The 15357-nt window shown below is 43.1% G+C and overlaps 1 protein-coding gene across 1 annotated transcript in view; it reads right to left on the bottom strand.

Annotated features, from left to right (window-relative positions):
* The window catches only part of KMT2A (lysine (K)-specific methyltransferase 2A), a 95412-nt gene that overhangs the window by 15824 nt on the left and 64231 nt on the right, over positions 1 to 15357 (bottom strand). Inside the window, exons 25-34 of the mRNA XM_011927037.1 lie at positions 14176 to 14313; positions 13750 to 13908; positions 12536 to 12653; positions 12049 to 12127; positions 10520 to 10680; positions 9810 to 9995; positions 5021 to 9260; positions 4045 to 4125; positions 2462 to 2526; positions 1541 to 1711 (exon numbers count right to left, since the gene is read on the bottom strand). Coding sequence (XP_011782427.1) covers positions 1541 to 1711; positions 2462 to 2526; positions 4045 to 4125; positions 5021 to 9260; positions 9810 to 9995; positions 10520 to 10680; positions 12049 to 12127; positions 12536 to 12653; positions 13750 to 13908; positions 14176 to 14313 — 5398 coding nt within the window. The remainder of the gene's footprint in view (positions 1 to 1540; positions 1712 to 2461; positions 2527 to 4044; positions 4126 to 5020; positions 9261 to 9809; positions 9996 to 10519; positions 10681 to 12048; positions 12128 to 12535; positions 12654 to 13749; positions 13909 to 14175; positions 14314 to 15357) is intronic.

Here is a 15357-nt window from a genome sequence, read left to right as displayed (position 1 = left end):
AGGTGGAGCTTGCAGTGAGCGAGATCGCGCCACTGCACTCCAGCCTGGGCGACAGAGCGAGACTCCATCTCAAAAAAAAAAAAAAAGATTTAACCAGAACTGTGGGAAGATCATAACCTCTCTGTTCCTTAAAGTTAAGAGGCAGAACTTGAAAATCCTTACAGTTCCTTCCAGCTCTAACCCAAGATTCTGTGATCTCTTCCAGTTTTCTAGGCATTTCCACATGGATTTCTTACATCACTCCACACCAATGTCTTTTGTGGAACCTCCATACTCCTTACTTATCTCCTTTGTTCTCCATGCATTATCTTTTGTTTTAGTCACCCAGGCCTGAATCTTTAGGGTCATCTTTGACTCTCCCCTTCTCCATATTCAACCAAGTGTGTTCATTCTTCTTTCCTTTCCTTTCTTTTCCCACCAAATGTGGGTTTTATTACCAGACATCTCTACTCTAGCAATACTCTCATTAGTGAACTCTCGTCTTTGAGCATCTCCAGTTCAATCTGTCTTATATAGAGAGCTTATCACATTATGTTTCCTGAAATTCTGCTTCTATTCACTCCCTCAAGTTTTCAAAGGCCTCATGGTTTGGCACTGAAGGCCCTCTAAAACTTGTCCCAATCCACCTTCCCAATTTTCCTTCACTACCACCTGACATGGATTTCAACGCCATCTCACCTGACACTACTCTAAACCCACCAAATGCAATCATGCCTTTCTAACTTTGCTTACCTTCCTTCTTCTTCCTAGAGAGCCCTGCATTCTTCTTTGCCTAACCAAAATTCCATTTTCTCCTTTAATAGAATCTTCTTTTAATCTTCATGGGTTTTTGATAACCCTAACTCACCCATGGTGACCTTTCTCTCCTTGAACTCTTCTAGTACTTACAGCCTAGAGAACATTTACTAGTCCTTCAAAGGCGGATGAATACCTACATGCTTGCAATACAAAGATGAATAAGAAAATAAAATTCCAGCCCTTATGGAGAGTTCGCTGTTGAGTGAGTGATAAAAGTAAACAAACATGTACAAAATAAATTTTAAGCTACGAGAGAAGAACATGTAAGATTCAAAAGGAGGGAGAGGGAGGGCTTAGCTACCTCAGAAGGTCAGGAAAGACTGTCTGAGCTGGATCTTGAAGGGTGAGCTGGAGCTCACCAGGTGATTGAGGGCAGGGAGAGAACTCCAGGCAGAGGAGAAAGCACGTGTGAAGGCACACAAGGGAAAGAGAAGGGCACAGAAGGCACGTGAGGGAATGGCAAAAGACAAGGCTGGAGGGGGAAGCAGGGTTCTCATGGGCTCCGCTAAGGTGTGTGCAATGTTGAAAACATAATCTGTATCATTGACTTTTCATGTAAAATATGGCTAATTCTCCAACAAGACAAACTTCTCAAGGACAAGGAAAATGTATGATGCCTCCAGGTATCCCCCATACTTCCTAGCATAAAACATCCACTTAAATGGTGCTAATACTCAGAAAATGAAGCTCTAGCTGAAAACAGGGCTTCTGCTGATGAGTCAATCTGATTTAATCCACTCACCTTCAATACTTTCTGCACAGATCTGAAAGCCATCATCACTGGAAATTTCAAAAACAAGTCCTTTCTTGGGTTTTTTCTCAGTAATGTTTTCCTTCCGCTTTTGTTCTTGCTGAAGCCAAAGCATCAGTGGAGAGCTGAAATTACTTTCTTCTTCTTCCACTGTTTTAGGTTCTAATAGGGAGAAAATAGATAGGGGCCAAAGTGGTTGCAGCAACAAATGCTCACTGAGCACTGACTACCTGTAGAGTACTTTGCATAAATGATCTCTAAGCCTAACCACATTCCACAGTTGGTTTATTATTCCCATAACAGATCCAAGACTCAAAGAGCTTGCCTAGGTCATTGCTAGAAAGCAGTGACTAAAACCAGAATTTTTTTTACATGAAGTTGTCTCTGTGGTAGAATTTCTGGTACGACAATCTGATAGTTTTTCAATAAGCAACTGTCCTCAACAAAGTTATAGCCAGAACTCTCTAATCTTAAAGTGACCATTTGTTTCTTCATCAAATTCATTAGAACTGATGGAAAATGCTATGGCGATGTATCTGGTATTGTAACCAAAATCTGACTACCTAATAAAAATCATTCTTAGTTTTCTTTAGTGACAACTAAAAAGTGAAGTCAGGTTATTACTAGCTATTTAAACCTCAGTGCTGGTAAAACCAGTACAGCAGAAGAGTATGCGTATTGTCTTAAGTCCTTAGCTGACAGGTGATCATAGAATATGTACTGGAAGAACACTGCACCAAGAGACAGGTGTGCCAAGTTTCAGTCTCCAATGTGGGCCAAATCACTTAACTTCTTTGGAGCTTAGATATTTTTTTTTTTTAAATGTAGAAAATAAGTAGGTAAAGTGGGTCATTTTCATGGTCCTTTTAACACTGATATTCTCGGATTCTAACCTGTTACCCACCCACATACCTGTACTTTCTTGCTCATTTGCTGGATTTTGGGTCACCTGAACTTCCGGAAGAACAGCCACTTGCCTAAATAAAAACCAAATGTAAGATATAATATCAGCTAGTTCTTCAATTTGAAGAAAAACATCCATAATTTTCTATACAGCTCTGGTATACAAAATAACTGCTAGAAAATGAACCACAGGGGGCTTTCTGTAGAACTTGCTGAATGAATACAACCACCACACCACTGTATGGTACATAATATACAACTCTTTTCTGAGATTCTTTACCAAATACTGACATTAAGTTTCTGTTTTTAAAGTTGTAAACTGTGCCTTTGAAATTCTTCTCATACTCTCAGTATTAGAAAAAATGAAAGGACACTTGTCAGAAGCAATTCTAAAGTTACTTAAATAAGTTAGCTGGTTTAACTAAAAATAAAAAATAAGCTGCATGAGCTTATAAACCACCACCAATTTTCACTTTTTTTTTTTTTTTGAGATACAGTCTCACTTTGTTGTCCAGGTTGGAGTGCAGTGGCAATCACGGCTTGCTGCATCCTCCAATTCCCAGGCTCAAGCAATCCTCCTACCTTAGCTTGGACTGTGGATGTGCACCACCATGCCTGGCTAATTTTTAATTTTTGGAGAGACAGGGTCTCCCTATGTTGCCAAGGTTGGTTTCAAACTCCTGGGCTCAAGCAATCCTCCTGCCTCGGTCTCCCAAAGTGTTGGGATTAGAGGCATGAGCCACTGTGTCCAGGCCCAATTTTCACTTTTTTAAACTAAATAAATTCTGGAAACAATCCAAATATATATCAATAGAGGACTCATTAAATTACTGTAGATCCACACAATAGAATTGGGGGCAGCGATTTAAAAAGTGAAGCACACCTATATATATTGGCACAGAAAGATGTACATAAGTGAAAAGCCAAATACAGAACAGTATGTGCAGTATTATTCCTTTTATGTAAAAAAGCATATACATATTCATATATATACCATGTTTATCTGTGTATGCATAGAAATGTCTGCATAGATAAAAACAAATTATTAGCAATGACCACCTCTAGGGAATAGATTGGGCGGGGGTGAGGGGGACAAACAGGAAACTATTATCCATTATTTAAATAATTCTTCTGTTCTATTTTTTGTTTACTTTTTTACAAGCCTGTATTACTCCCATTTAAAAAACTTTGGCAAGAAAACAAGAATGTGAATCAGGAAGAACTATTTTTTTACCTTTTTTTTTTTTGAGATGGAGTCTCGCTCTGTCGCCCAGGCTAGAGTGCAGTGGTGTGATCTCAGCTCACTGCAAGCTCCGCCTCCTGGGTTCACGCCATTCTCCTGCCTCAGCCTCCCGAGTAGCTGGGACTACAGGCGCCCACCACCATGCCCGGCTAATTATTTTTGTATTTTTAGTAAAGATGGGGTTTCACCATGTTAGCCAGGATGGTCTTGATCTGACCTCGTGATCCGCCCGCCTTGGCCTCCCAAAGTGCTAGGATTACAGACATGAACCTGGCCTGGAAGAACTATTTTTTAAATGAGGTGGACAAAACTGAGAGCTTAGTCTTAAAGGACAAATTCTTCAGCTTACCCTGCAGGTTGCCCACATTCCTTCTGGGAGGACTGCTCCACATTAGCTGTATCCTGCTGCTCAGCCTCTGCTCCTGGAGTCCTGGAACACAGGCGTTTGTATCTTTTCAAGACAAACCACCAGTAAATATGTACAGAATGTGGAGGTGAGTCGAAAGAAATGGCTCTATCAGGATCTGATAAAGTCTATAAGCCAGCAAAACTGACCTAAGGTCATAAAGGTTAGAATAATGGTTACTTTGAGGGGGCACTGACCTTATAAGAGAGGGCACCCTTGTGGGTTGCTAGAAATGTTCTGTATCTTGATCCGAGTGGTCGCTACATAGGTGCACTCCACCTAGGCTGGAGTGCAATGGCATGACCATGGCTCATTTAGCCTCTAACTCTTGGGCTCAAACAATCCTCCCACCTCAGCCTCCTGAATAGCTGGGGCTACAGGTGTGCAACACCACACCACAAACACTCTACAAAAATTTCTTTTTTTGTAGAGACAGGGTCTTACTATTTTGCACAGGCTAATCTTGAACTCCTGAGCTCAAGTAATCCTTCTGCCTCAGCCTTCTAAAGTGCTGGGATTACAGACATGAGTCACTATGCTTGGCTTTCAATGATAAAGTTTTAAAAAAAGGACTCTATGTGGATTTACCAGAGGGAGCTTTGCCCTCAAGATAAGAATTATCATTCTCTAGTATAAGCCTCAGTAAAATAGAAACAGGAACAAACAGCAACACTGTTTGAAATCAGAGCAAAAAGCAATTAGATGTGGTTCTATCCAAGAGACAAACTGCCCATGGATGGAACTACATTTTGCTATATAAATCACCACTCAGAGAGAAAAAAATTCAAAACCCAGAAAACTCCCAGGTAACGCAATTTGAACAGAAGAGTGTCTCTCCCAGAGAGTACCACATCAACAGCCCCTAATTTACAGCATGAAATCCCACAGACCTAGCCTAGGTAGTATTTGGATCTCTCACCCTGTGCCTGAGGTCAGGGACGTTGCTTCTTGGTCTGGAATGTGTGCTTCAGAAGAACTGGTCCGCAAATGGGAAACTTTGTGCTTCTTGCCATTCCCTTTGTCTAGAGGCAGCTGAAACCGTTTGGTTTTTGGTTTGGGTTTAGTGGGACCCGGCACTGAAGGGCTTGCTGACCGCTGTCCAGAGGATGGAGAACCCCCAGGAGAGGTGGAGCTGGCTTGCACAGCTGAGGATAAAGCCTTGTTCTGCTCCAGCCCCACGCTATTAGGGGCGTCTACCGTCTGGGTAAAGTTGGATACCTGGGGCCCTGAAGCAGAATCAAGATCACGCTGGGAAGAATGAATCCCAGTTTTGCTGGCAAGGAGCTGGTTCACATGCTGAAGCTGATAGTGTTCGTCTGCTTCCCCAGAAGGTGAAGCGGCTGTTATGCCTGTAGTCTGAGTGGAGGGGAGCACACAGATGCTAGATGCTGCTGTCATTGCAGCAGTAGAGGGGGTCTGTGATGTCCCCAGTTGTGGAAACATTCCTGAACTTGGCGGTAAAGCCACAGGCTGGTCCTGAATCCCCAGGCTCTGCTGGCTAGCTTTGATTAAAAGATTGCTTATTGAGCCAATATCTGGGGTACCAAGCAACCTTGGGTTGGTTAAGGTGACGTGTCCTGGAACTGATGCACTACTTGTAGGGGTTGTGGTAGTTTGCATGGATACAACATTCAAGACAGAGGAACTGGATGTCAAGCCAGACACAGACCCTGATGTGAGGTGGCTAGTATCCTGGCTTATTGTTGATGTGCCCGACACTGTGGCAGCAGTTCCTCCCACACTCTGTGGTAACAGGGGTGCCGGTTCAAAATACATGATGCTAGATTTAGATCTTTTTATGATGTTGGGGACAGTTCGATGAGATGAAGTATTAAGTGACCCCAAATCTAACAGATTGGGATGATTAGGAAGCTGGGAGGGTGTGAAGTTAATCAATGTCATATTAGAAACCACATCGGAAGGGGCAATGTTTGAAGGGGTACTAGAGGGAGCAAGTTTTTTATTCTTTCGGGTCTGTAGACGAGATATGGGTCTTTTCTTGAGTCCAGAGGATGGTGTGGCTACTGTGGTACTGAGGTCTGTCCTCTGGCTGGATTCTGAAACCAAAAGTTGGGGATCTGGAGGAGGCTGAACCCCAATAAGCAGGCCTGAAGGAGGACTGCTGATGTTGGGTGGGAAGCTACTTTGAGTAGCTGCAGGGAAGGAATGTAAGTGCTGGTGATGAGACATGGGTAGCAATCCTTTGCTAGCAGAAGGGAACAAAGATTGAGAAGTTGGCAAGCTTGGATTTAGTCCTGTGGTCAGGGTGAGACCACTTCCCATGGGCCCCAGTACTGAAGTATTTGTCTCCATCACACTGGGTGTAGAACTAACGGAAGAGGTCAATTGGATTTTTTGGGTCACTCCATTTGGAAGAGTTTGGAGAACATAAAGTGGCTGCATGTTCTGATTAACAACTATGAGTTTCTCAGTGGCTGGCTTCAGGTGGGGTGGAGTGGTCTGGACAGCTGCATTGGAAATCTGAGACGGGCCAGGACTATCAGTAGAATTGGGCACATACTTCTGGTTCTGGATAGGAACAGTTGGGGAAACAGGTACCTGAAGGCCAGGGGTGCTACTGTTTCTAGTTAAATCCTGATTGTTGCCATGACCTTGCTCTACTGAACCACAAGGAGGGCTAGAGATGTGGTCTGCATCCATGTGTCCTTGGATAAAATGATCAGGAGTCATGTGGCCTTCAGGAGTTGGATCTACTCCTGGGCTCAGCAGTGCTGGGTCACCTTCAGAGGAGGCTACAGGTTTTTCTGTGATGGTTACTCTCTTCTCCCCTGAGTCTGAGATTACAGCTAGTCTACTGGGATTCTGGCTGGGGACAGTGGGACTCCGGGTGGTCAAGACAGATAGATCAGATGGTAACTCTAGAGGCAACTCAAACTGTTCCTCTGCTGAGATAGAGGAAGAGACACTACTATCCACAGGTTCTGTTGTAGGCAGCTGCTGAGAAAATACTTCAAAAAGACCCATGTCTTTTTCACGATTACTGTCAAGACCCAAACCTTCACCAAGATTCAGGAGTTCTGATGAAGATGACTCTGGGCTCTCACCCAAAGCCTGCATGGATGGAGTATTCTTTAGTACAAAGTCCATAATGTCTGAAGGCAGGATATTCCCACAGTCATCACTGTTGTTATTGTCTGAATCTGATTTCAGGAGCTCAGTATTATAGGTGTCTAGTAAATTTTTGTCTGAGGGGGTACTTGTGTGGACTCTGCGGCTTGTCTCCAATGAGCTGAGCTGAGCTTCCAAGGAGTCCTGTCCCTGTGTTTTAACTCTGCTTACAGAATGGCAGTTATCCATCTTTGGCTCATTTTTGTGGCCAACAGAACTCTTAATGACATGTTCTTTCTCCCCAGCATCTTCAGGTCGATCAATCTTTAAGTTCTCTGTTCCATTTTCTTTACCATTTCTTTTTGGAATCTGGCTGCTTTTCCTTGTTGTGGCTGTGACACTAGTATCACTCTCTGTCCCATCATCAACACCATCTAACTGTGAGATTTTTGGAAGATCACACTGTTCCTCCTCCCGAAATAAATTATGGGATGCTAGTCGTTCCTCTCCACCTGAAGAAATCACTGTTCTAGTGAAGTTGTAATAGTATAAGTCGTCTTCATCCGAAGTGCTTAAGTCATCGGCCCCATCCACCTGTCCTTCAGCCGATCTCTTGCCTCGCTTCTTCCCAGTTGAGCTGCTATAGAATGGAATGTCTTCTTCACCATAGGATCTTACTCCATAGAGTGGGGTAAGCCCAAAGAACATGTTAGAACGTGCACGGGCACTGCGACGGGGATACCTCCTTTTAAAAGAGCCATCCTCCTGAGGTTTGGGGCCATCTGGAAGCATTAGGTTTCTGTCCTGTACTGGAAGAGTCTGATAGTTGTTACTTTGAGAATCCTGGCATGAGGTATTATTGGGGCTTGGTTGGGCCACTGGACCATCTGCTGGATTTTCAGAGGCTGAAATTGGTTCTGGGGGAGATGTTGACTCTATTTGCAATGGGGAAGCAGGACTACTTTCTTTCAGGGTGTTTTTGGATTGACTCTCATTTTCCATTTTTAGAGGTGTCAGTGTCACTTTGACTGTGCGTTTCCGTGGTGCCTGTAATTCCTTGGCAGATCCTTCTACTTGCATGGGTGGAGCTTTGGGGACTCCTGGCATAGAAAGGCCTTTATCACCAATCTTATCAGAAGAAACATTGTTACATGGTCGTTGGCCCATATACTCAGGTGTCAAAACCTCATCCATAAACTCTGGCTTCAAGTTTCCTTCCTCACCAGTTGTCACCTGACCAGGTTCCAAAAAAGATTTACTGGAATGCTTTTCTTTGAAGGTTTCTTTACAAGATTTTTTCCCTTTCTGTCTCCTATCTCTGGAACTAGATCCCATATGTTCATTGATAATGGATGATCTGTTGCTCATTCCAGATAGCTTCAAGGTTTTGACTTCAGTATCTTCATCTGGAGAGGGGTTTGCTGATTGGGTAGAATCTGTGTGTTGGTCTCGATCATTCCTTTGCCCTCTCAAATGGAGGTGTGGAAAGGAGAGGGCCTCTTTAGAAGAAAACGACACCGAAGAGGGTTCAGCAAAGGAGCCAATTTTACTAACACTCAGTTCTCTAGATGTTGTGTTATGAACCTGTGGGGCCAGTTTAGGAATTCCAGGGTAAGCCACATTATGTGCAGATCCCTCTGAGCTCTTGGAACTCAGCACTTTGGTCTTCTCTCCCTTTAAAGAGGAGCTCTTGGAGGCCAAGTCTGAAGCACTGGACTGCTTCATTTCTGAAGATGAAGATCCATCCAAGTGACTGTTTTTATTGCCTACAGTAACCACTGTCCTTTGCAAATTTGAAGAGGTGGAAGTGTTTTGCCCTAAACTAGTACTTGAATTCAGTGGCCCTAAGACATGATCAACTGCTTTGGCACTTGAGTCAAGATCAGTAGCGGTACCAATGGTGGAGCCTGAGGAAACATTATTCCTAGAGTAAGTATTCCCAGTTCTCATTGGAGACATTATCCGGAGTTTGGACCGCTGAGGTGATAAGGAAGAGGTACTGTGACGCCTGGAGCCAATACTTCGAAGTCCAGAGGAGAGTAAAGGATCACCTACTGTGACTATTTCATGAGTGGTTGGGGTAGGACTTCCTAAACAAGAGAGAAAAAGTAATAAATGCTATTGTAGATAGAACAAATATGTAGAAGTCACTGGTTTCAATGATTTGACTATATATATACACATATATTTATAGATAACTGGAAATCTACATTTTCTATTTATTTATTTATTATTTATTTTTTTGAGACAATGTCTCACTCTGTCACCCAGGCTGGCATTCAGTGGTATGATCTTGACTTACTGCAACCTCCACCTCCTGGGTTCCAGCGATTCTCCTGCCTCAGCCTCTCGGGTAGCTGGGATTACAAGCATGTGCCACCACACGTGGCTAATTTTTGTATTTTTAGTAGAGACAGGGTTTCACCATGTTGGCCATGCTGGTCTTGAACTCCTGACCTCAGGTGATACACCTGCCCTGGCCTCCCAGAATGCTAGGATTACAGGGGTGAGCCACCGCACCCAACCGGAATCTACATTTTCAATCAGTAAAAGTCACCAAGATAAAGCTGCCTGAAAGAACTACAAATTAATCTTTGGGCTGATCTTCTTAGGTCAAGTAGGTCAATAAAGTCTTTTACCTGCAGAAGGCAACGGCCGACAACCAGGGGATCTCTGTGTTGGAGAATAACTGGGTGTTCGAATCCTGGGGACCTTTGAGATGACATGATAATAACAGGAGCCAGAGGTTTGCGAATGAGGAGGTCGGTCTGGTGATGGAGGACTTATAATTTCAGCTGTGTTTTGATTCTCTTTTGATGAACTTTCTGTGGCAGGAAATAAAAACTCTTAACTGAAAAAGCCCAATTAAAATATCAAACTAATTAACCAATGAAAAGTCAGCTATCAGGTAAATGTAAAACTAGAAGCAAATGAGACCTCCCAAGTAAATGACTTTTCCCCCAGCTTTCAATCATAGTACTCCCTGAATCAAATTCAAGTTCCAACCCATCTTTCTTTTTTTTTTTTTTGAGACAGTCTCACTCTGTCACCCAGGTCGGAGTGCAGTGGCGTGATCTTGGCTGACTGCAACCTCTGCCTCCCGGGTTCAAGTCATTCTTGTGCCTCTGCCTCCTGAGTGGCTGGAATTACTGGGATTCCAGGTGCCCGCCACCATGCCTGGCTATTTTTTTTTGTATTTTTAGTAGAGACGGGGTTTCACCATGTTGGCCAGGCTGTTCTCGAACTCCTGGCCTCAAGTGCTACACCTGCATCAGCCTCCCAAAGTGCTGGGACTACAGGCGTGAACCACTGTGCCCGGCCTCAAATCCTGTCTTGATTCAAGACTAACCTGTAAAAGATGTTGGACTATGGGCAATGGTCCTGTTTTCATCATGTTCAACAGTGCTGTTGATATCCGGCTCTACGACTGGAGGACGGCACTCCACTATCTTGCACGTATATACACAGCGCTTGCGAGCATCTGTGGTGCTCCAGTATACCCTGGAACACCTGGGTAAACAGATTTGGGAAAATCATCATAAGGGAGAGGACAGAAACAGAAACTAGTATTTTTCAAAACCTCTCTTCATCCTAGGTTCCCTGGTCCTTTTAATTACAGAATTTAGCTTTATTTCATGGGTTCTTAGTACAGATTCCCCTAGTTAGGTTGTTCTAAGCTTTTTGAAGTCCTTGGTTTTTCTTAGCCTCTCAGAAAATAGCCTAAGATCTTTTTTTTCTTGTACCATAAGCAGGCACCAAATATAGTAAAATATCCTAAAAGCAAGAGAAAGAAAAATATTAACTACTACAAAAATTAGTTTTGGCCTTCAGGACAGAACTACTGCCTTACAATGTATACAAAGTATGGTCCGAAAAGAAAACAAAGGGCAAACCTGTGGTGTTTCCTTTGGGAGAAAAGCCCCATGAGACAAGAGAAATGTAACTGCTTCAAATTTGCTGAATGCTAGTGGAGTCTGGTTTGTGTGAAAAGCTGCCAGCTAAATGTGGAGCACAGACTGTGTCATCGGAATAGGAATAGAGTAAGTTGGAGCATATATTGCAAAATGAGACTCCAACGCGAGAGCGGTAGAAGGGGAATTTTGAACTTATATTGTTAGCTTGTTAGACATTTTAACAACTTGCTTCATATAGGGAAGATTATAAATTCTTATTGAAAAATTTGATCATTATTGTGGGGATTTATAGTTTTAGAAGGACTTATAAAATGTAAAGTTGGGAACAGGGCATGAGCTGTTTTATCCATGAAAACAATCTGCACTCCTACATGGAGATAAATGTAATTTGGAGGATTCTTTTTTTTTTTTTTTTTTTTTGAGACGGAGTCTTGCTCTGTCGCCCAGGCTAGAGTGCAGTGGTGTGATCTCAGCTCACTGCAAGCTCTGCGTCCCAGGTTTACACCATTCTCCTGCCTCAAGTAGCTGGGACTACAGGCGCCTGCCACCTCGCCCGGCTAGTTTTTTGTATTTTTTAGTAAAGACGGGGTTTCACCGTGTTAGCCAGGATGGTCTCGTGATCCGCCCGTCTCAGCCTCCCAAAGTGCTGGGATTACAGGCTTGAGCCACTGCACCTGGCAATTTGGAGGAATCTTAAGAGACTGACCTTGTGTTTTCTACTTAGCTTTTATTTTTAAGTAATTCTGAAATGATGTCGGTAATACTTTCCTTCTATAACTGGATTCAGCTAACATAAATGCTGCTTTAGTCCCAATCTACAAGCAGATGAATCAGAGAACTACCAAACTAAGTAATTAATTCTTAGTAGCAGTTTAAAGTAGCTAACAAGTATGCCTCTACATTTAATGACCTTCAGTGTGTTCAGGTTGTGGGGCTGCTGTCTTCTCTTTATAGTGCTACTTACTGATATCCAATAGGAAAGAGCTTATCTTCACAGTCAGAGAGATCATTTAGAATTCCTAAGCAGTCGATTGTCATAGAGCCTGAGCAAGGAAAGAAGAACCGATTAGAGGAGATAATGAGTGTCATTTTATTTTTTTGAGAGAGTCTCACTCTGTCGCCCAGGATAGAGTGCAGTGGTGCAATCTCAGCTCACTGCAGCCTCTGCCTCTGGGGTTCAAGTGATTCCTATGCCTCAGCCCCCCAAGTAGCTGGGATTACAGGGATGCACCACCACCCCCAGCTAATTTTTTTTAGTAGAGATGGAGTTTCGCCACATTGGCCAGGCTGGTCTCCAACTCCTGACCTCCAGTGATCTGCCCGCCTCAGCTTCCCAAAGTGCTGGGATTACAGGTGTGAGATACCACACTGAGGGTCATTTTATAACTGAGGACCAGAAATTTCCCCAATGATATATACAGCCTTCCCCAGTAACTAAGGCTAGGTCATACCAATCATCATGTGGATATTTTCTGGTTCCAAGCCATTGAGAAACTTCCTTCTCAAGCTGATTCCTTCAAAGTCCACAAACACTCTTCTGAAAACTTCAAATCCATTCTCAGGAACCACCTTAAATAAAACCCATGGTAGCTGTTAATAGGCTGTCCCTTTGCACATTATACTCATGATCCTGACTGTCTCAGAGTGGAAGGCACACAGCATATCTCAAAAGCATCCTTCTGTTTCACTTAGCAGGACACTTCTGTATTTCCCAAAAGAGATGGTGCCTCTAGGAACACCTAATAGAAAAGCAAAACAGTTTATCATCTTGCTATATTTTTGTATTTTTCTTTTGAATTCTTTTTTTTTTTTTTTTCTTGAGACGGAGTCTCGCTCTGTCGCCCAGGCTGGAGTGCAGTGGCCCGATCTCAGCTCACTGCAAGTTCTGCCTCCCGGGTTTACACCATTCTCCTGCCTCAGCCTCCGGAGTAGCTGGGACTACAGGCGCCCGCCACCTCGCCCGGCTAGTTTTTTGTATTTTTAGTAGAGACGGGGTTTCACCATGTTAGTCAGGATGGTCTCGATCTGCTGACCTCGTGATCCGCCTGTCTCAGCCTCCCAAAGTGCTGGGATTACAGGCTTGAGCCACCGCGCCCGGCCTTTCTTTTGAATTTCTAAATAACTCAAAAAGCAACTAAATAAGCCATGAAAAGACTTGAAGGAAACTTAAATGCTAAGCAGAAGAAGCCAGCCTGAAAAGGCTATGTACTATATGATTCCAACTATGTGAAACTCTGCAAATGGCAAGACTATGGAGATAATAAAAACATCAGTGTTTGCCCAGGGTTGGGGAGAGGCAGGGGTGAACAGGCAGAGCACAGAGGATGTTTAAGGCAGTGAAAATACTCCATATGATGCTATAATGGGGGATATATGTCATTATATATTCATCCGAACCCACAGAATGTACAACGCCAAGAGTGAATGCTAATGTAAACTACGGACTCAAGGTAATAACCATGTGTCCAGTGTAGGTTTATCCATTGTAACAAATGCACCACTCCGGTGGGGGATGCTGATAATGGGGGAGGCTGTGCATATGTGGGTGCAGGGGGTATATGGGAAATCTCTGTACCTTCCAGTCAATTTTGCTGTGAACCTAAAACTACTCTAAAAAATAGTCTTTTTTTTTTTTTTTTTAAAAAAGCAACTAAAGCTCTCTCACTTCGCCTTTGATCAAATCCCGATGTCGTTGGCAATATACTTTTTTATCATCCAGAAAGACACAGTTCTTGGCTCGGGAACACATGAAGTGATAGTTGCTGGTGCAGGATGTGAGACAGCAACCCACGGTGGCTCCTGGCTTTTGGCAGAATTCACATCTCTAAAAATCCAAAAAGAAAAGAGCCCTATTCAGACTTTCAGATGTTTTAAGACGTTTACCATCTCCTCTATAGACTCATCCCATTCTATAGTTCCTACAATTCATTTTATCTATTGGTAGTCTGTTGAATTATGTATATCAATACTTGTTGGCTAACTACCCTGATGGCACTGTGAAAAATATCAGTGAGGCTATATTCACCCACAGGAAGAATATCTGGAAACTGAGAGGGAATCCCTTGCATAAAATTTACCCATAAGGTCTTACCAGTTGCTTGCCCCTGATCACAGCCATATGCACATTCTTTAGTGATCCGTCATCATCTTCAAACACTTCCGCAGACCACAAAGCACAATTTACATGTGTCCACTCATTTTGGCCAATATATAGCAAACGACCAGCATCCTATAAAATAGAGATTTCTTTTTTCCTAAAGAATATAATGCCAAAGGAGGTTTTCCTCAGCATTAGCTTTTCTTCAGTGAGGATAACCTCAAGAAAGCAACTGTAATTCTTTAATGTAGGGAGGCACACAGAAATCAGAATTCATTTTGCAACGTTGCTGTTTCCACTTCCTTCTTTTCTAGATTACTTTTTCCATAGACTGAAACTATTCTACAAATCTAGAGAATAAAAAAATGAGCTGGGTATGGTGGTTCATGTCTATAATCCCAGCACTTTGGGAGGCTGAAGCGGTAGGATCTCTTGAGCCCAGGAGTTTGAGACCAGCCTGGGCAACATAGGGAGACTCCGTCTCAACAAAAACAAACAAAAAATTAGCCGGCATGGTGGTGCGCATCTGTGGTCTCAGCTACTCAGGAGGCTGAGGTAGGAGGATCACTTGGGCCCTAGAAGCCGAGATTGCAGTGAGCCAAGATCATGCCACTGTACTCTAGCCTAGGTGACAGGGAGAGGCCTGGTCTCAAAAGGAAACAAAGAAACAAAAAGAGCAATAGGTGGTAAGTTTATAAAAATGTGCACTGACGTCTATAAACTGTATTTCAAAGTCAGTTCTCTCAGATTGTATTTAAAAGTTTTTGGCCGGGCACAGTGGCTCACGCCTGTAATCTCACCACTTTGGTATATGAGGTGGGTGGATCACCAGCCTGACCAACATGGAGAAACCCCATCTCTACTAAAAATACAAAATTAGCCAGGCATGGTGGCACATGCCTGTAATCCAGCTCCTCGGGAGGCTGAGGCAGGAGAATTGCTTAAACCTGGGAGGCGGAGGTTGTAGTGAGCTGAGATCGCACCATTGCACTCCAGCCTGGGCAACAAGAGCGAAATTCCGTTTCAAAAAAAACAAAAAAACAAAAACCCAAAACTTTTTAAAAAAATTGTAGGCTTACTATGTGTGCCAGGCACTAAATAGAGGCTTTACACACATTATTTCATTTAATCCTCACAACCACTCTGAGGTAAGCATTATTATCTTCATTTTAAAGA

Source organism: Colobus angolensis, unplaced genomic scaffold, assembly GCF_000951035.1.
Source record: "Colobus angolensis palliatus isolate OR3802 unplaced genomic scaffold, Cang.pa_1.0 Scaffold7, whole genome shotgun sequence".
Lineage (NCBI taxonomy): Eukaryota > Metazoa > Chordata > Mammalia > Primates > Cercopithecidae > Colobus > Colobus angolensis.
Note: the sequence above shows the minus strand (reverse complement) of the source record. Positions and strands in the feature narration are given on the sequence as shown.